At 32.2% G+C, this 22,503-nt stretch overlaps 2 protein-coding genes across 2 annotated transcripts in view; one reads left to right on the top strand and one right to left on the bottom strand.

The window, feature by feature from the left end:
• The window catches only part of LOC126777892 (dual specificity tyrosine-phosphorylation-regulated kinase 2), a 159,417-nt gene that overhangs the window by 100,237 nt on the left and 36,677 nt on the right, over positions 1–22,503 (top strand). The window lies entirely within an intron of this gene.
• LOC126777924 (uncharacterized) lies at positions 6,497–12,486 on the bottom strand. The gene is made up of 2 exons (XM_050501240.1): positions 12,249–12,486; positions 6,497–7,370 (listed from the first exon to the last, which is right to left on the bottom strand). The coding sequence occupies exons 1-2, from the start codon at positions 12,288–12,290 to the stop codon at positions 6,831–6,833; spliced, it is 582 nt and encodes a 193-aa protein (XP_050357197.1). The 5' UTR covers positions 12,291–12,486; the 3' UTR covers positions 6,497–6,830.

Below are 22,503 nucleotides of genomic sequence, written 5' to 3'. Positions count from 1 at the left end.
TGACGTCATAAGAATAGCACTCTGAGAAAACTAACAACATCTTATACCCTTACATTATATTGTTGTGATTATTTAACTCTTTATTTTAAATATATCACATAGGTTAAGAATAAACCAAAAAAAGGCGGCACTATCGCTTACTAGCGATTTTTTTAATCTTTGGACTAGGAAGTTTACCAATTAAGACAAAGATTGAATAAATATTTTATAATAAGAAAAAATATAAGTCTCAAAGATAGAAAGGTATTTAGGATAAACGCTTATTAACTTAATATTTATATACAAATTAGCTAGTGTCTTCTTTTATACATTTACGTCCTCTATCCAGTATAATATTTAATTTATTAGCTTTTAAAAACATACTCTTACCTATATAAAAAGTAGCTTAACAGCTGTTTAACGAAACATCTATTTCGCTCTTTCTGTCATTATTGATTTGACATTCGAAAGAAGAAGACAGCATTGTTAACTAATCATCCGCTAAACATAGTTTATAAGTAAGGTAAATTTGTATGGTTTAAATTGATGTCGCTAAATGAAATTTTAAAAAGCATAATCTCTTCAAATAGTTCCGTTATTCAAAAGTTTAAATTGAACTAAAAATATTCTCAAGCAAAACGTCGATCGGGTAACCGTTAGTCCAAGCCGTGTTGTTTGATAGATAACCTGCGAGTTCAAGGATTGACCTTTGAAAGCGTATTTTCGAAAATGGAATATTCATTTTTATTTTCATAGGTTTTTATTTCATTTTCGAGTTATTTGTAAATGGCCTATAGTTAAGTAAAACTTGTCCGTATATTAAGTAGAAGGGTTTGCCTTGCTTGTATTTTTATACAAAGCCTCTTGTATGATTATAATTATATTTTTTGTTATGCAGAATTACAGTGTTAAGCGCATCCTTCAGTAACGATAGTCGTAATGATAGCGGGAAACAAACTTCCCCTTGGCGGTTTAGCAGTCAAGTTTCTTAGATTTGTGTTGATAGCTTTGGTTTAGAATCTCGCTATATTAGAATATCATAATAAACCCAACATGGCAAATATTACTTTCCTAATACGCCAATAAACTAATATAAAAAACTAGGGTAGCTAGTATTTTTATATAGCACTCTCGTCGCGTCCTCACGGTATAAGGATCTACAAAAAACGTATATATTGAAAACAAACATACAAAATCTTGTCTTTTTTGGGTACGTAGAACAGCTCACAAAAGTTTCATCACAATCGTAATAGTTTTGTAACACGGAGGAGAAACATACATCATTTGTATTTGTTAAGATTGAAAATTTATCTCAATGTAAAATATAAAACTTATTTATAAACATTAGTTATAAGTAAGCTGAGAATAACTCGATTCACATTTAACGCCATTTTGTAACTTCACCGCATAATCGATACTAAGCCCACATAATGTATGCTCCTCGTAGATATAAATAAAAGCAAGGTCAATTTACAATTATTATACAGCACTTAAAAAACAGCGAGGTAAAATTATACCTGCTGTATATATAATTTTTTTTGTCACTGAACAAACATTAATAGCATTCCGTAAATTTCCCAATGCTGGGCATTGTTGCTGCTTAGAGCTTAGTTAGTTTGCGCGTTACTCATAATGTTTTTTTTAACCTTCTTGCACGAGGTAAATATTATTTAGGTAATGCTTGCCCGGGTTCTTTCGATAAAGGCTTTATAATATGGTACAGTAAAAAATATACTATACTATAAAGAAGTATGTAAGTATCTCGAGTTTCAACGGCGATCATAGATTTCTTATTTTGTTGGTTTTTTTGTCGTCGATGGTTTTCGTCTTCGGGCTTTGACTGACTGATGACCACTAGCTTAGACTGTATCTAAGCTTTATTTTAAGCAAGATAACATACAGGCATTGTTGTTCTTAAAAAGAAAATAAAGTTATATAAGTAGGCCCGCATCCAACGGCTTCCCGCGACTCGTTCTAAGTCGTCGGTCCAGCTTGTAGGGGGCCTGCCCACGCTGCGTCTTCCGGTTCGTGGTCGCCACTCGAGAACCTTTCTGCCCCAGCGGCCGTCGGTTCTGCGAGCAATGTGCCCCGCCCACTCAAATCCATAATAACTAAAAATAGTGTAAATAGAGTTTACTTTTACGAGATATCTTTGTTAGAAACTCAATAACGAAATTAAATTACGAATAGGCATAGGCCGCACTTTTACAAAACATATGCAAAGCAACGCTGGCGAAGCCGAACGTAGCAACTACTATTTAAATAGAATCAAATCCTAGTATGAATTTAATAATCGTCTAAGGTATTATGGTTCTCAATTTAAACGATTATGTACGCAAATAGCATACAGAGCGTATTACATAAACAGTTTGTGTAGGTCAATAAAAGGTGTAGGTACAATCTGTTCCCCTTGACCGTGAAGCGTGAACTTCCCACGATTGGCACCAGGTACGGAAAGCGACACACGTGACGTGCTGTGGGGTTCGTTTGTATTACCCAAACATGTGTTTTTTATTAGTACGTGAGTGCTCTAATCGATTATCGCATGTTTGGGAAATTCTACAAACAGTCAGACATACTATATATTAACGGAACGATAACAGAAAACGGACCTAGTAACAGTGTTATGTATTATTTGAATTATATTATATATAAAAAAAACATCAACACAAACAAACTTCGCCTTAGTTAAATTAAAGTTTGTGATAATACTTTTATGAGATAGGTAGTAACAAATAAACACACACACACACACAATGTTTAATGCGTAGTAAACGTTAATGAATAGTGTCACGCTACATAATAATTCTAATGAATTCAAATATAAGATTATATTATAATCTTGTTATAATTATGTAGCTACTTAATAAATTTTTTTATTATGCAATGCAAGTCTGACATCTGCTTGTTCGATTCAAGGTGAATTAATAATAATAATAAACAAGACAAGCACTAAATACGAATACAACTTAACTAACTTATACTAATATTATAAGTAACTCTGTCTGTCTGTTGGGCTTACACAGCTAAGCCACTGAACCGATTTTGATGAAATTTTCTATGAAGCAAGCATAAACCACAAGGACATGCATAGGTTACTTTTTATACGTATCACCTGAAAATACGTAAGCGAAAAGTTCGTTGTATAATATAAACATCGAACCCGCGACCGTTACCGCAGACGCCATTTTTTACTCATAGTGGTAAGGCATATATATTATGTATATATATAGTATGTTTACTTTTAATAAATATAAAGAATGTGTACACAACGCCAAGATTTCAATGTGCGTTTGTGCGTGTACAATACGCCTTAGATATATTTGTGTTGAGGTCGTCTCAGGGTATTGATAACACTTTCACTAGGCTCCTTTATGGTGATAGATAAAAGTGCGAATAGCGTCGTCTCTAGCGAAGCTGGTTAGCAGAAGCATTTTGCCCAAGCTGGCGCCCCTTCTCCTTTAGTGTGATGACTGACCGCCTTGCAAAAAGTTTCTATCACCGACCACTTCAAACCGATCATGGCGTTTGTCCACTCTTGACGAGCGAGAATTCTTCTCCAATGGTAACCGAACCACAAAACCCTACCAACGGAGAAATTAAGTAAATTTTAATTTAAAGCATATTAGTTAGCGGTGTATTTATCGTTACATTGCAAAAGGGATTTCTCATTTTTTTTTATAATTTTGTTTATGATGTCGAAAATGTAAACAATTGTCCCGAATTATAATATCTTAGCTAAAGAATCTTCATAGCAACTTTTAAAATGAACAAATTAACTTTTATCATTTCCACAGCTCTTATTAAAAATTCCATTTTCTTCTTGAATTTATAAATACATTTTCTCTCACATAAGCGCTTCCTTTGCTCGCTTTGAACAGGCTTTTTTTCTTCAAACAAGCATTCGTTTATGTATGCCATGATTTTTTTAAATTCTTTTTCATATTTAAATTATATATGAAATGTATAGAACCAGTAATTTTTCTAATAAACATGCCGATAACTAATCCATAAATTTACATACTAATTTTATTGTACGTAAATAATTTTGTACATAAATATTTATTATAAGAATTATAAATCGATTAATGAAATCTGTCTTACTGATTGCTTTATGAGTTTTAAATAATACTTTGTACTTGATAATAATACCGCTATTATTATTATTATTTAAATCGAAACTCATTAATTACAAAAAACCTATTTAAACCGTTTAAAAATGTTCATTTATATAATAAAATATTAATATCTATTTGTAAATATAAATTTAGAATCTTTAACTTTACAAACAAGGTTATTGATATTATATAAATACTTATATTTGCGTGTACATATTACGTTTCATGACCCGTATACCCAACCCCTCTTTTCATAAATATAACTATTATATCCTTCTCGTTTAAACATTAAAATAATAATGCGGTCTTCAATCGTAGTCTGGTGTGTGGGTAAAAACTAAGACACTAAACAATTTGGTCTATCTATTACGTTTTCGCAACTATCCGACATCTCTATCGATTTTGTTTTTTTTTATGCAGCCAGCTTAAACGCTTAGGAAGGACATAGGCTATTTGTTATAATAATAATGTCCTACCAACTTCTAGACTCCGGACTGGCATTGAGAATTTTCTGACAGAAAAACCCAATACCTTTTTATTGGTCCAACCTGGGAATTGAACCAGGCCCTCCGGGTCCGCGGCCTTACATCAAGCCACTAGACCAACGAGGCAGTTATTCTTTCATTGTTTATAAGTTATATTACAAACACCTACCCCAAAACGCGAATCTTTTGAGGAAGACTAAGTTTCTATAAATAAATAAAAAATACTACATATGCCTTTTAAAATATTAATCATAGTCAAAATAGTCTCATAAGTAAATAGATATTTATAACTCAATAACAAACAACTCAAAGTTAGAATTCAATCACGGCTTTATTAATACAATGACCGATTTGCCCTTAATATTTTATAGCTCGAATTAAACCTTCAATACATTTCGGAGATCGTCATAGTTATTTTAGAATACGAGTTCTATACAAATCTACACGAATTTCGATGTAAAAATCGAAAAACAAAACGTAGTTCACGATTATAAATGTAATGTTAGCTATTTCTTTGTATATTTAATTGTAATTAGTTTTTTTTATTACATTTCTAATGGAAGACGATTTGATATTTATATAATAAAAAGATTTACGTATGTTTGTTATTTTCAATTTGAATTGATATTTTTTTCTTTTATAATAATTGCATTATTATTTAAAAATTAATTAAAATTGATACTTAAAGTAAAATGTTTCACATATTAAAAACATGTCTTATACTAAAAACTTTCTTTATATTTTGACTAAAGTACTGGGAACATTTTTGTATTTGTTTTATTTAATAAATATATTTTCGTCGATACTGATAAATAATCATGTAAGTGAAACTAGATTATATATTACAATTGTATTTAATTTAATAGCCATTATATTTCGTAAGTGAAATGAAGAACGAGCGACGTAAAACATATTACCTATGTATTTGCATATTTATATTATAGGAATAACACAATTACCGCGACAGGGGTTTTATAAATGAAACATTTTTTTTAATCACAATTATTATGTAAATATTTATTGATCTTAAAAAAATATTAAATAATAATTGGTAATAATATACTTGTATTATTCTAATTTATTAAGATTAATGACTATATAATGCATACATGCGATATATGATGACTATAAATTCTTCATATTATATAATAATAAATCCTTAACATAAAATAGGAATGAGTATTAAAAAAATGTAATAGCAATTATTATAATTTCTTATATATTTAATGATTAAATATAAAGAATTATATTTATACAATATTCATAATAATGTTAATAACTGTGAAATACATAATTTTAACATTTTTTCTGACATTTTAACAATGTTGGTTTTAATTTCAATCACGTAATTTTTAATGAAAAGTATTTTTAATAATGAACATATATACCAGCCTACTACTTCTAATTATTACATATGTAGTTTTAAATAATAAAAAATACTTATAACATCTCTATTAATTTATCAAGTAAGTAAGATTAATCAAGTAGTATATTATATATTATCAATTTTTTTATACTTTCATTTTGCTATTAACTTAATGTCGACTTACAATGTATATAAGTAATGCCTTATATACTCGAAGCCATTTAAAAGTAAAATATCACAACACACAGAAATATCACAAAAAAAACTTATTATATCTACATAATTAGCTATATAAAGAACAAACTATAGAAAAACTATTTCTTGTATGTATGTTATATTATACAAAAGCAACTATGTATTGTTTATGTATATTTCATTTGAGCCTTAATAGCTCAATGCTACACGAGCGGCCGAGCGATGAAAGTCGCAGGATCGTTTCTGATCCTTGGGCTATTGGACTGAAGCCATACTATGAGTATTAGTAATTCCTAGAAAATAGGATCTACAAGAATTCTTATTTTTAATGAACTTTTTTTTAATATTATATATTATCTTAGGTTTTTCCTGCCTCTAATTATAATTCTGCTATGAAGTAAATTTTCTAGTGAAAGTATTAACAAACATTTAACTAAGATAATTGTTTTCAAGTAAGACCTTGACAAGTCTTACTAAGCCAGCCAGAACTTGTTCTTAACTTAAACTTATACTTTCTATTCTTAATTAAATGAGATATCAAGCACATTAAACCAACGTTACTAAAACATTCTGATTTCATTTTACAACCATCACGCTAAAGCACTTCAAATAAGTACCAAAACCGTCTTAATCTAAGGAAAATGCATTAAATTGAGCAACTATTCACCTAATACTTAAAAAAAATTCTTAACTCTTCGATGAGAACAAGCTGACCAACTTCGTCTTGATGTTAAGTAACGTCGTGATGGACCTCTTTACCTTCTTTTTAGGCGTTCTCTCGGGTCTCAGGAATGGTTCCGAGTAAGATTTCTGAAGGTTTGTATTCGTTGACATTTCAGGTTCCTTGGCCGGTTGGTATTTGTATTCCTTAACAACCTTTTCCTCGTTCGGGTCGTATCTGTACAATACCGAATACGTACGTTTGACCTTTTTAAGAACACGAGGAGCGTTTGCTGTCCTCTCGCTCTTACAACGCTTGACTTCATTCCTTCCGTAATAATCTTCATAGCTGTCAGCGTCGACATAGACGATACGTTTCCCTAATGCCTGTTCTCTCTCTTTCTTTAAACTCTTCCACGAAGCGATGACGGATTCGCGACGGAACGTCTTGTTAGGATTGTGGCGACTGATCAGGTAGGGCTGCTCCTCCTGGATGTTGGTCGTTTCCTTCAAAGGTGATCCTCTTGGACTAGGACTATAGTCGATCTCGTAGTCGTCTCTCGAGATCTGAAAAATAAATAACATTTGCCTTTAGAAATTAAACGAGAAGTAATATTATTGTAGAATAAATAACAACAAGTCTCTCGATCTTTAATCGCTGTCACATAAAACACGTCAGATCAGAGATCTTGGGGATTATTTAAAGTATTAATATATTAATGTCGTACGTGACTTCGAACATGATACGGAACGGTACTAGGGCCGCTATCGCTGTCCCTTACGGTTATTTAAAATATTGTTATCTGTCTTTTTCTGTTTCGTCATTCGAGCCCTTCGCTCGGTGCCCATATGTCTGATAGCACCTGTCGACTTATACATATGCCCTGACGCTGGAACTGATGCCAACATGAGATGTAGATTGTAAACTAACTCGGCAGTGAAATGTCAAGGAAGTTTACAGAATATAAAAGAGTAATCGTTCCCGATATATAATTTTATACGTTCGTAACTCGTTGATAAAATGAAACTGATGTATCAAATATAAATAGTTGTGTGTTATTGAGAAATTCGTATTGAGTTATGATCGCCCTTCAAAATGGTGTCGTTTTGTTTATCTCAGTTAAAAAAATATTTGATGAACTAGAAGCAATCGTATATAAAAGTTAAACGTTTCGTAATTTTTTTTTCTGTTTTATTTTTTATGTGCCATTGTGCAATGTTCTTTATTGCTTTTCTTCAAATTCTATAATGTTATGGAGCAAGCGTTGGTCAAAGAATGGGTCAGTTAAATATAGATTTTACTATTCGTATTTACAAGAAAATGGGAAACTGTTAACGTACGATTACTTTTAAACAGTATATTTTACGAGTGATATTTTAATTAATACGTATTAATTAATATCTCGCTATAATATTAAATTTATATTCTTTATTCAAGTAGACTCATATGGCACTTATGAATCGTCTTGTCAACATTATTCAATTAAATGTAAAGCTACCACCGATTCCAAATATAGAACCTAACGAGAAGTACCGGCAAGAAAGTCACTATTTACTAAAGAATCCCGTAAAACCAGGTTACATTTGCCATTGAAAAATTATCTTGAATCTATTCAGCAAATTAAATACAAGGTGTAGGATATTATTTCAACGTCAGACATTCCTGCGGCGACAAATGCTACACCGTCCACATTTTGACAGATCGTATTTTGTAACATTATTTTTTAACGGTCACATATTAAAAGTTACACTCGCGAATTTGGGTCGCAAAGAAAAAAATATAGGTCACGTAAAAATACGAGATACATTATCGATGTTAATTAACATGGCCCAATTAAAATATTACGTTAAAACTGTTACGTTTTCTGCGTATTACATTAGATAATATTAAACGTTTTCGGTGACAAGATCGAATTACGAAGTCGAATTTGTGAGCAAAGATAACTCCTCTTGAGTGGAAGATTTTGTAGGTTTGATTTTATTCCACCACGCTGCTCTCGTGTGGGTGACAATTGTAACAGAATATTATCTGACACGTGCAGGATTAGTGTGATTAGCGCGTGATGAATTATTATTATTTTTACAAATGAAACTCATGAAAACTCAATGGTGCTTTCCCTGGTTTGAACCTGCACTCACCGGTTAAAATTTAAGTGTCCTAGCAAATAAACCATGTGAATTCATTATAATTTAGTACATAATACTTCACTTTTGTCAAGTGTTTTGATATTAATTTTTTTTTTTCAGGTAAATATTTGGAGACGTTTGAAATGTACCGGTGACTCGGATTCCCACGTTAACCCCGCGTCCTAAAACTTGCGTATGAAATTCTATGTGCGTGTTGTATTTCTGTCTGGATGTGCATAGTTCGTGTTATTTGTGGACGTTATTAATATACGAAGGTGATACTAATAGTTACGGATATATTTGTCACGAGCTATTTTAGACAATACTTGAAAGTGTTCAATGCAATTCAAGGGTCGATGGTTTCGTTTTATATTTAAACTAACGGCTCGCTCGCTTCAACGCACAAATTATGCTCTTCGTTTTTAGTTATCGAATGGGTTCTGTTTTTGAAAATATATTCTGAAATATTAGTACGTTACGTTCAGAAATATAATTTGAAAGCACTTAAATGATTTGAATGTTTTTTTTTTCAATAGTGAAAAAGAGAAAATATGTGAGTTTTCTATAATGCCGAAAAAATTAATATCCAAGTAATAGTCATAAATTTCTCAGTATTGATAATCTAAACCAAATCGCATCTTATTATAATCGTATGTAAGTTTGTAAACTAATCCGGTAAAGTTCAACTCTTATGGCTTAAAACCATTTACTACTGTGCAAAATTTTTTTTTTTTATAACACGTATATTAATTCCTTTTTAATAATACAGATTTTGTCTTTTAAAAATAAACTACATAGATTATACAGACGCACAAAAATCCTACGATGAAAGGCGATATTTTTGTGTCATCGTGAATTTATTATAAAGTAGTTGCTATTTAAAAAAATATACTTAAGTATGTATTACAAGGAAACGTGTCCATTTATGTGGGAGTGGGTCAGTATATCGTGAATAAGACGAACGGTCAACTCGTTAATATTGATATTGAATACCGTAATGTACGTCGATCCTCACAAAAAATACGACGTACACACTAAAGTTGCTTTCGGTTAAAGCGTGCTTACATATGACTTGTAAGATACCGTTAGTCATGTGCGAAACCGCAAAAAACATTGCACTGTGATGTTTTTTTCATATAATTTACAGCTACACACACATATATACGTAGCTACATATGGGTTCCTATTTAGCGATGCGTGAGATTCGGAATTTATAATGCAAAACCGTTTGGATTTTAACGGCTTGTTTTCATTATAATGAGATTTTGTTCGATTTTTAAGCGAATTCAAAAATGGAATGTTCTCTGAAGCGCTCTTTGTATTTTTAATTGATTTAATTTTAACAAAAGACGCTTAAAGCGGTTTAAAGTAGTAAATATAATTATAGAATAAGTTCTTTATTTAAATCAAACATAGCCTAGTTAATATAAAATTTCAAGGCTATTATCGAAGACTAATACCCCGTTATGTATGAATGAATTCCGATGCCAGCAACGTATTGGATATTATACTATTAATTATTCTATTCTTGTTATTTCAAGTACATTATATAAATAGTTACAAAGTTACGTTCGAAGGTTAATAACCGATACCAAAATTTCGTGTGACAATTGAAAATAGTTATGAGTAAACAAACTGACTAAATCTTTAACGCCCACTCTCGATTTTCCAGTGACTTTTCGATGAGTAATAATTTTTTTAGACGTATCATGCCATTTTTTTAAAAACGTGTTAAGTAGCTTGTTACTACTAATGTTACTCGAAACCGTTTTAGACGTTTGGTTTATATAAAAAAAATCTATATTCAATTCTTTGGTGGAATTGAAATCGAAAAGTATTATCCATCTGTGGTTGAAATTCACCCATAGCATGGCTAGTTTTATATTTTGTTATCTATGGCACAAGTCTATTCAAATTATATTATTTGATGTAATTAAAATAAAATTTATTCAAGCATTGCTAACGAGCACTTTTGAATCTTCATTTTGAAAATTACATATTTTTTATTAATTCTTAAAATAAATATCTTACTAAAATTAAATAATTTTTACATTTCGATGTAACGATTCTGTTATAATAAAGTTTTTTTTTTGTTATATTATATGAACAGTTAATTTGTATGTTTGTATGATATTAACATATTTTTTTATTTCAACTTGTTCGTACGTTAAACACTTTCGAATTTAGAAACCGGAATAAACAGCGAAAGATTAGACGCCGGTTTCCGAACGTGACATTACGCGTTTAAATAACCAAGGTGATATATATATTTTTTTATATAATGGAACACTGATTCCTACGAGATGTCTAACGTACCGTACGTGAAGGTTTTGGGAGGTCAGATGCTTATCTGGGATACAGTTATATGTAGATACTGACAATGTGAGGCGGTTAGGAATTACTTCTTCAAAGAGAAAATAACGAATATTATTGTATTCAAAAATCGAAATCGAATTCGTTTTTTTTTCTTATTTTTCTTTTTTTTAACATATGCCATGTCTATTATAACATTCGTCTGTCTGTGTCAAGTTTAATTTTAGCGGTGAAAGTAAAAATTCGTGACGACCAAACGTCGAACACAAAAACTGGATAATTTTACAATCTTCAATTTTGACAGCGAATGTAAATTGTACGCTTTCTAAACAGTAACACTGATAAAATATCAACAAAAAACTAATTAATGAATGTTACGTAAATATTTGAAATTCGCTAATTTGAAAAATATCTCATAATATATGTTAATATTATTTACAAGTAATTATGAAACTATTCATATTTCAATTTAATAAACCGTATTGAAAAAAAGTTTCTAATAAATTAATCCCAGCTTTAATAAATGACGAGTAGATCTAAAACGTCGAACTTAACTTGTAGAACAGTTAACCAAAACCACTTAAGCTTATGACTTCTCAAACTTGTTTTCGAATTTTCATCAATGTGAAATAAATTAACTTTACGACAGAGCCAATCTATATGAAAAATGTAATCACACATAAGAGAACCGCTTTCGACTTTGATTAATAACATTTGAATATCGAATCTTATTACGAATCAGTAACCGTGAAACCAGGGCAATGTCAAGATCTTTACCACAAAAAGAATCAATTCCATATTCAAACATCAGGCACGTACGAGCTGCGGTTCATTGACAGCGACCATAGACAAGCCAGTTGCCTTTTAAGCGCATTTAACTCGCCATGCTGTTTGCGTAACTCCGAGACACAACAGATTATACCCAAATGAAAATACGTGGAACTTGAGGACGCGTCTGTTAAAGGCTTTTATTGCGTATATAGAAATTTTAAATATGGAACTTACCACGCTCTCCCAACTACCGCCTAGGATGGACTTGTCCAACATGTTGTCCACAAAGTTCCTTCCACAACACAATTCAAGATTTAAAATATGTTATTACACGGTGGAATTACGAAATGATATTGAGCAATAGACAAAGTTATGGTGTACGCGTTTCGTATCACGTTGTCACTCGGGAATATCGGGTTTTGGCACGGTGTATACACTTCGCGCTTTCCTTTGCGACTGAAGCGAAACAGTTTCAGCATCATATTTATAGGTCGGCAAGACGGGAGAGGGCGGGATTCAGGAAGACGATGCGTTAGTATCTTCCACTTAACACGTAGTCACGCCTTCGTATTTTAGACGCAAGTAATATAAGTTCGGGGAAGCCCGTCTAAATGTGTTACACAGGTATACCTAATTCCCAATACCGGGATGAAGTTTTGAAAGATTTTTTCCGTTTACAGTGTTAATAGTGTCACTGTGGCGATGTTTTTGGGGCATTAACCTCTGTCGAATTGTGCCATATTGAGTCATTTCAGATATTGTCAGTTTAGCCTTGATTGGTTGTTTCTTTGTTTTTGTTATGTAGCTTACGTTAGATATCATACCTCTTTCGATATTGATATGAAATATCACCGGAATACCATATTTTGTATGTATTCACAGGAGGAAAAAACTTTTGTGTCTTTAACTTTCACGTATAGATTTAATATGAATGTTTACACGCCATAGATGTAAAGTAAATAACTGTAACACTGCTGGGCTGGGCTAAAGGCCTCCTCTCCTCTTTTTGAGGAGAAGGTTTGGAGCTTATTCCACCACGCTGCTCCAATGCGGGTTGGTAGAATTCACATGTGGCAGAACTTCAGTGAAATTAGACACATGCAGGTTTCCTCACGATGTTTTCCTTCACCGTTAAGCACGAGATGAATTATAAACACAAATTAAGCACATGAAAATTCAGTGGTGCTTGCCCGGGTTTGAACCCACGATCATCGCTTAAGATTCACGCGTTCTTACCACAGGGCCATCTCGGCTTTTAAGTAACAACAAGTAAATAAGCTTTTGATTTAATATTAACTCTAGTTCGAGACAGTTAGACGCGTTCAATGTAAACCAATAAATAATCTTTTTCATATCACACTATACAAACCTTGGAACGAATGTGTTACGTAACATCCGAATGTTTATACACAGTTTTAAATAAACATACCTATTTATTTATTCATCAAAACATATCACAGAAATATGGAAGAAAACTGAAACTTTTCTTTATACGAATACAAAACAAGGGATACGATATTGTTCACAAGTATCATGATGAGTCAGAAAATCCTTTATCGCTACGAAAGGACCGAAAATGAAGAAAAGGTTCGGACTATTTTTGCTCCCCCAACATCCAAAGTCCAATATTCAAAATGAGATATAACCAAACATGTGGTGTAAGTAGTGCGTTTGTTCGTGTTGTGTTCAATTTTCTGATGGACTGTATCATCTTTGAATTCTACCTCTTTGTATCAGTACCTTTGTCATTCGTTAATGTAACTTTCCTGTTAAAAAAGAGGTGCGGTTTTAGTCATTATGTAATGTCTTCCTTACCAGTATTGAATGAATAAATGCTCAGGCCGAATCCGAATAATTTGGTGCCACTATACCAACTAATAGCTTTACCTATAAATTTGGATTCGGGAGTGATGGCTTAAACAATGCCTTGTCTTCTTCTTTTAAGTGTATTACTTAGTGGCCCATCTGGGTAGGTACCACCCACTCAGTGTTGTTGTGTTACGGTTTGAAGGATTAGTGAGTTAGTGTACTGGCAGTTTTGTAACCAGCTACTTTGGCCTGGTGGGTGCACTTGTGAGAGGATTATCCGATACGTGCATGCGACTTCAAGAGGTTTTCCCTTAAGATGGTATTGAAATAAGCACCAATAAAGCCCTAAAGTGCTTTCCCGAAATTGAACTCCTTCTACGTGTTTGACGTGTTATTTTCACTGGTTAGTTCTGCTAATCTTTAGTAATATTATAAATGTGAAAGTCACTAGTAGTCTGTCTATAACGCTTTCACGGCTAAACCACTGAACCGAATTTGATGGAATTTTATAAGAAGCAAGTTTAAACCTCAAGGACATACATTGGTTACTTTTTATATCTAATACTTACCCTTATAACGCGGGAGAAACCGCGAGCGAAAACTAGTAATAATATAAACCATACAAGATATTTATATTGCAGTTATAATTCTTCTCGGTTAAGACATGTTGATCTTTAAAAGTTATTAGAGCTTGAAGCATAGCGTCGCGACCCTCTTTCTTTTATTCTTTTTATTTCAAATGTGTTTCGGTTATTTATGTCTTGAAATTCTATAGAAACACTATAAATGTGCTGAGTTTTATTTTAATTAGATCGTAAATTATAATTAAAAAATATATATTCTAGTAAAACTTTTAATGTGTTTTTTTTTTTTTTTATTTTGTCTCATATTACTTTTCAGTTTGGGTTTAATTAAAATTGCTTGTGATTTTTCTTGTAAGACTCATCAGAAGTATAAGTTGTGTTGTATAATTTGTGTTCGTCTTATTTTATTTATAATATTAATATTTAGTTACATTGGAAAATTCGTCGTGTTGGACATTTGCGCTGTGAAAATATTAAACATTGTTAACATAACTAATTTCACGCCAATACTAAGAATTGTTATTTAGTGCTAAGTAGCTAGTAAGAATAATTGAGGTCTGGTACTAACCTTGGGTTGATAAGCTTGCACAAAGCCCAACCACCAAGTCCTCTAGTTTGAGTAGCTTGTTCTGTGCAATTATACAAATCTTTTCAACCGGACCCAATGGCTGGCGGTGCATTGACGGCAAAAGAAATTGTTTATAGTACATTTAATAGTAAATAAAAAATAAAGCCTTTTTTGATTGAAGTATAAAGTGATACTTGTACGAATATAAATTAATAGGTTTATTTCTTTATGAAATATATTATATACAATTAGGCATGCGTTGTCAATAGAACGTTTTATACACCAAATTCATATCGTATTTTATTCAAAATTGACCCATACACAATTTGTATTTAAATTTTTTTTAATGAAAGTAACAATTAACGTAATAATATTTCTAATGAGAAATGTTATTTAATGAAGTTATAAATATTTTTGTAATATATAATCAAGATTATTAATATTAAAGTGCATAAATTTTTTTTTTTTTTTTATAGTAAAGGAAGGCGGACGAGCATATGGGCCACCTGATGGTAAGTGGTCACCAACGCTCTTAGACATTGGCATTGTAAGAAATGTCAACCATCGCTTACATATCCAATGCGCCACCAACCTTGGGAACTAAGATTTTATGTCCCTTGTGCCTGTAATTACACTGGCTCACTCACCCTTCAAACCGGAACACAACAATATCAAGTATTGCTGTTTTGCGGTAGAATATCTGATGAGTGGGTGGTACCTACCCAGACGAGCTTGCACAAAGCCCTACCACCAGTAAAAATATAATATAATATAATATAACCACCAATTACATTCTCTAAAAAATTATAGTGCAATTGTTCTCCTTTAAAATGGGTAACGAGATTACACTTTGAACAATATTCTCCATGACACTAATAAGCATTTAAGCATTTAATAAATAACAGTTTTTTTTAGATAATTAACTCGGTGATAAATATGAAGAAATATAGTAGAACTGTGCATGGTTTGTCTTAAGTTTCCGTTGTAAAGTAATATCGCGAGGAATCCCATTTCTGCCATGACACCACCACGCCATTGACGGTGAAGCTTTTCAAGTAACGGTTCTGCATCCACATAAGCGACTATTGTTTCATGCTTTTAAATAGTTTGTACGCAATAAAAATAAATAACAGCTAAATATTTATTTTTGATTTATTTTGATTGGATGAATATATAAAAAACGCAAGGGAGCAGCGTGGTGGAATAAGCTTCGAACTTCCTTCTTAACAGGAGAGAAGCCTACAGTAACAGTAACAGTAACAGCCTGTTAATGTCCCACTGCTGGGCTAAGGCCTCCTCTCCCTTTTGAGGAGAAGGTTTGGAGCTTATTCCACCACGCTGCTCCAATGCGGGTTGGTAGAATACACATGTGGCATAATTTCAATGAAATTAGACACATGCAGGTTTCCTCACGATGTTTTCCTTCACCGTCAAGCACGAGATGAATTATAATCACAAATTAAGCACATGAAAATTCAGTGGTGTTTGCCCGGGTTTGAACCCACGATCGTCAGTTAAGATTCATGCGTTCTAACCACTAGGCCATCTCGGCTTTTTGAGAAGCCCAACCTGTAGGAAATTAACGAGTGTATTACCGTCTGTACTTTCATATTTCCACTAATACAAAATTACTATCCCCAACATAAACAAAAGATTCTTTGAATCATCGACGTAATTTGATTACAGGGAAAGACTTTTTAGAGATACTTCTTAGAGACTGATTACATCTAAGAGGAAAGTTTTTAAACTTTCGTCATCTCATTGTAAATTTAGACAAAAAAAGAATAAATAAATTAATAAAACAGAAAACGATTTTACTTTTATAATAAATGCGAAATTTTGTATTAAATTTTTTCAAAGTGATGCAATTTTGTATAGAAGTATTTTGTGTAACGGGTTAGACAAATAAATGGCCGTCACGTACCGTTCGGTATATGTACAATAATTTTTAAATAAAGAAAACCATCATATAAATAAAAATAGAGTTTCGTTAATAAAAGAAATATATTTGTCTTATTATTCTAATAATATATAGCAACGAAGTATATAGTATACGCGCCACACACAATAGACTAGGGAATATCATAGAGTGTCCCATAAAGCGAGCAATAGATGTTTCAATTAAAAATAATTATCCAATGGATGATATCCATAGGTGAATATTGAATTTGAGTGTTTTCATTTCGATTTTTTTTTTTGTATTCGCCGGGAGGGCAAATGACTCTACTCCACCTGATGGTAAGTGGTAGTAGAGTCCAAACGCGACGACGGCCAGTACAGACGGGAAAAACGTTCTGCACTAGCCGCCTTCGTCTTGCCGGCCCGCAAGATGCCTCTTCACGCCTCGTTTGAAGGAACCCGGATTATATGTATTTAACATACTCGCAATAACAATAACATTAAAATCAAAGCAGTCCAAATGAAAGAGCACCGATGCAATGTTATTTGTAACAGTAACAGCCTGTTAATGTCCCACTGCTGGGCTAAGGCCTCCTCTCCCTTTTGAGGAAAAGGTTTGGAGCTTATTCCACCACGCTGCTCCAATGCGGGTTGGTAGAATACACATGTGGCAGAATTTGAATGAAATTAGACACATACAGAGTCTCTCTTTTTAATTATATTTTTTAGGGATTAAAAGGGATAAACCGATGGTCCATGATCATCTTTGCCAATTGATACTGGTACTGCTAGAATTACTTATAAAGCAATCTAACTCCTTCGAACTTGTAATTACAATGACAAGTCGCCCTACGAACCGGCACACAGCTATACAAAGATGTTCGCGGTAGAAAGAAATAAAAGATGCAGTTTTATAACTAGTAATCGTTTTCATACTTTGTTTTAATTTAAGGTTAACGATACTAAGAGTAGGTATTTCAATTTGTTTACATTTAGAACGATTTTACCGTTTTACAACTTGCTTTAGGCTCAGTTCAATTTTAGATGCAACTCGAGTGCATCGCATTTACGTCATTGCAATTGCCAATTTGAATCTTGTACGGTGGTCAACCTAGGCGATTGAATTTTAACCCTTACGGATTAATCAATACGGCCTGTGTGTAGGCTATGTCGTAAACTGTACAGTCAATGACATCATATAAATTTGGGGTCGCCGGCTTATGACGTTCCATGGTTCGCTAACAAACCATTTTGATGAACGGATGTTATATTGATGTAATAACATTATACTGGGTCTGTATTAAAGTTACTATTTCATTTCGAAAAGGTTAAAAACCTTTAGTAGAAATTATTTCTTCTCATTCAAGAATGATCTTGACATTGCAAGACAAAAGCTCTCATCTAAAATATTATTATATAAATTGTAATAAAAAATCTGATTTGGATTATTAATAATATGAAGAATTACATCAAATGTCACCAACCTATACCTGTGTAAAGTAATAATAAAGTAACAGCCCAATGTCCCACTGATGGATTAAGGCATCCTCTCCTTTCGGTGTGCTAAGATCCTGTCCTTTATACCTGTCTGTTGATTTTTTGCGGTATAATACTCGATAAGTGTGTGGTACTTACTCACTACTCAAATGGGCTTAAAAATATCAAGCAAACAAAGACAAGTTTTTTTTTTATAGAATAGGAAGGCGGACGAGCATATGGACCACCTGATGGTAAGTGGTCACAAAACACCCAATCACCAATGCGCCACCGACCTTGGGAACTAAGATGTTATGTCCCTTGTGCCTGTAATTACACTGGCTCACTCACCATTCAAACCGGAACACAACAATACCAAGTACTGCTGTTTTGCGGTAGAATATCTGGGTGGTACCTACCCAGACGAGCTTGCACAAAGCTCTGCCACCAGTAAAGTGTTATCTACTTTAATTTATTCTACGATAGATCTATCTAGTAACTAAATAAATTACGGAAATAATAGCTTTTAATCGACTATAAGAATGTTTTTACTAAAATAATGATAATGTCGTTTGTGACAAAACCTCTTATTTAATTTACCCCAAGAATGGAGTTCTTCAGTGTAAATTTTCTGCTTCATTCGTCGAAAATCCTGTATTTTCAAATTCTTCCTTAAGATTAGATAAACGAGTTGTCGAATTAGTCTTGCAAAAATACCTATTCATCTAGATAAAGATAAAGCCAGATAAACCAAAGGACCTACTACAGTTTCATCCTTTACAAATTTATAAGTCTAATTATTCTGCATCACTAAATCCTTAGTTCCGGCAACTCTAAGAGAATAATCAATAACGGTTCAGAACAAAAGTAATAAAGCTAAAATGTTACCGAGTTCGCTCAATAACTCCGCTTAAAAGGGAACCGCTTGCTTAATTCGCTTAAATTAAGCCACGTTTCCAGCTATCTAGACGTCTGACAAGGGTTTACGACTACAAAGGGGAAAGGGGATCAAACGTGTCCCTTGTAATGCTGAATGCGACAGTAATGTTGATTGTTTTCTCATTAGTATTAAAGTGTTGTGTGTTGAGCTCGCTAACGTTTAATGCTATGCTGAAAATGTAACCGATTCCTTTATAGATAGCATGGAGTTTCATAGAGGTAGGTAAAAGGAATTAATTTAAAAGGAAATCGTATGCTTAGGAGTTTATATGGTTATAGTGATTGCCAAGTGTAAATTTATCAGTTTGTTATTTAATATTTCAAAAACTTATTAAGCCTATGTCAAATAGTTACTAGAACAATTTAGTACATCTCCGTTATTTAATACAATACTGTCGCATTTTTTAATTAAGACTTCCATTAAATTATAGAGTAATAGTTTGCCCATTTAACAGTTAAAATGTATGTATGAATCATTTGTTTACCATTGTAATGTATAATTTTGTATTGTGCGTTAATGTAATATTAGCATTAGATGAATATTTGAATATTATATACAAGTTATATGGCAAAAACATCTAGCATCATTTTGTTGCTATATTTCCCTTACAAAATACAACGTTGAAGATTATGGTGATGATGATCATTGGCATTATGAATTAATGCCATATTGTGCCATGTCCAATATTCTCAAGATAGAGCTAAGAAATAAAATATTTACAATATTTTTCTTTTCTATGAGCAGTCGTATCAAAAATTTAATATTATTCCAAAAAATTTATATATTATCGAAATATATCTCTTTTGTGTTTTTGATTTGTGTATAAACATAACTCGCTATAATATTTTATAGTTCCAATGTTCCATTTTGTCAACATCGGGGACGGAATCAATTAAAATGACCGCAACTACTATAAACAATATTACGATTGTGTAAATTAGGTACAATAAAATTTCGTACAAATGATTTACAAGCTCATTAAATGATTTCATCTTTGTCCCGAAAACCGGCTGGATTTCATCCAATAACGGTTAATATTATGTAATATCGTTACTCCGAATTACTACAGATTATACCATGGGGTTTTTGGCAGAGACAGCGCGTTTGTTTACTTAGTTCTGAATTCAAACTGAAATTGAATAGTTTTGTGTAATAGGCATGAAATATGCATAGATTAGTAAGAATGTGTGATCTGAAAAAAATTGACCTAGTGTCGAAATAATGTTGAAAAGTGGCGTAAGAGTTTTCTGATATTAGTTTAGAATTGGTAAGTGAATAGACTGATTAGTAACCGACCGGATGCAAAAGGCTAAGAATTGCGGGCTTTGGTGCTCTTCTTTTTCTTATATCCATCAATGGATTGTGATAAGCTGATGATTGATTGCTTTAAGAATAGACAAGATAAAGAGAAACTGTTACCTTTAAGAAATAAAGGCCTATTTCATATCATTTTGATAGAAAGAAATGCATACAAAAGTTGTATACAACTTTGCTAAAAATACAATACACAACAAATCAATTCTTGGTATGACTTAAGAAATGATACAGCTATATGTTAAAAACGTCGGTTACTCGTCTCAGTTCTTTCAACGAGTTTTTGTTGAATATGCTTCTAATGTTTGCATGAAACCACCCGTTAGTATGAAACGTAACACACAATGAATCCTGGTAAAACGAGGCTAGTTGACGGACGCATGCAGTTTGTGTACCGCATCGAATTGGAAAATACATTTCAACTTGTGATGATTGAGCTTATTCATCCGTTTCACTGGATTTCTCTTTATCTACGTATAATAAACTGTGATGGAGCCGTGTCCGTACGTAAAATGTTTTCGGAACATTTAAATGGACCGTTTCTGTAATCCAGTTGACAGTTTTAAGAGCTTTTAAAAAAAACAACACTAACATGTAAAATTCGAAAAAAAAACATAAACTTTATCGATGAGAAAGATCTGGAATTACTATCCGTTAATTTTTGTTTAATAAACTCTAAAAGTAAAACCTTATTTAAATACAAAATTTGAGCTGGTTTTCGAGATACACGTAATAAATTTAATTTAAATAATATATTTTTATTTTTGTAATTGTTATTTGAAAAAATCTAAATACGCAATCATTGGTTGAGCTGTTATTGATATAGTGATAATATGAAAGGTGCTTAGCGAAGACGAAACTAACCGTCAAGTGTTCTCTCTCTTAACTTTCTTCTACATATACACAATATTATATTAAAACATAAATGCATATTTATATTATATTGTTTGTATGTTAGAAAAACATGAAAATATCCTATTAACGGAGAAGGTTCGCGAACTCTCTTCATACTAAGACATTATTCTGTTATTAATTTTTCATCAATGTTAATATTCAATGTCAAGACTGTTTACTGTTGTTGTAATATAATAAAGTATTTAATTAATATATTCAGATGAGAAGGTTAAAATAATTTTAACGGCTTTTAACTCGGTTAAGTGGTAATTTTATTTAGTGAAAGTTGGTCGAAATTTTTGCGAACATACAAATGCTTAGTCATCATATTAAATGGCGTTTTCGCGTTGTTTTTTTTTGATAAATGTTTAAATAGAAAAATCTTGTCAATATATTAATGTAAATAGTGTAATTGGCGGAAGTCGTACTAATGACGCTTGAAAATATAATAGGATTTGTAACAGATGTCGCGCGTATTGAAATACCTAAAGCAAATTAATTTCAATCAACTGTGCAACAAGAACCTGCAAATAAGAGCCCCTGAAATGATATTCACTTTCAAAATAGAAAACTACAAATTAACGAGCTTACTTAAGCTTAGAACTTATTCCACCACGGTTTATGGGATTTGGTAGATACACATATGGTTGAATTCCACCCGTCATAATATGACGACATTTTCCTTCACCGTGCACGAAGTAACGACGACGAAACAATTATAATCTAAAATTGCTGAATATTTCATATAAACGAATATCGTACCGATTCGATATACTTCCAAGATGCGCTCCTTATTTCCTCCTGCGACGATATCGAATTATTAATAGTTTCTGAGTAATGACTGGGGAATATCTTGTCGTCGCTAACTGTTTATAGGACGTGATAGCTGTCAGCGGTAAACTGTACAAGCAGTAAACAATTATTCAATTAATATATTGAAAATATGATCGTAAATTCGGACGATATTAATATATGATCTGTTTATATACTTTATTGCACAACAAA

This window comes from Nymphalis io, chromosome 24 (assembly GCF_905147045.1).
Source record: "Nymphalis io chromosome 24, ilAglIoxx1.1, whole genome shotgun sequence".
In the NCBI taxonomy this organism is placed as follows: Eukaryota; Metazoa; Arthropoda; class Insecta; order Lepidoptera; family Nymphalidae; genus Nymphalis; species Nymphalis io.
Note: the sequence above shows the minus strand (reverse complement) of the source record. Positions and strands in the feature narration are given on the sequence as shown.

Coding starts and splice junctions, on each gene's coding strand:
- LOC126777924 (XM_050501240.1), bottom strand. CDS start 12,290: ATGTTGGACAAGTCCATCCTAGGCGGTAGTTGGGAGAGCGTG. Junction 7,371..12,248: donor GCGGTAGTTGGGAGAGCGTG/GTAAGTTCCATA, acceptor TTTATTTTTCAG/ATCTCGAGAGACGACTACGA.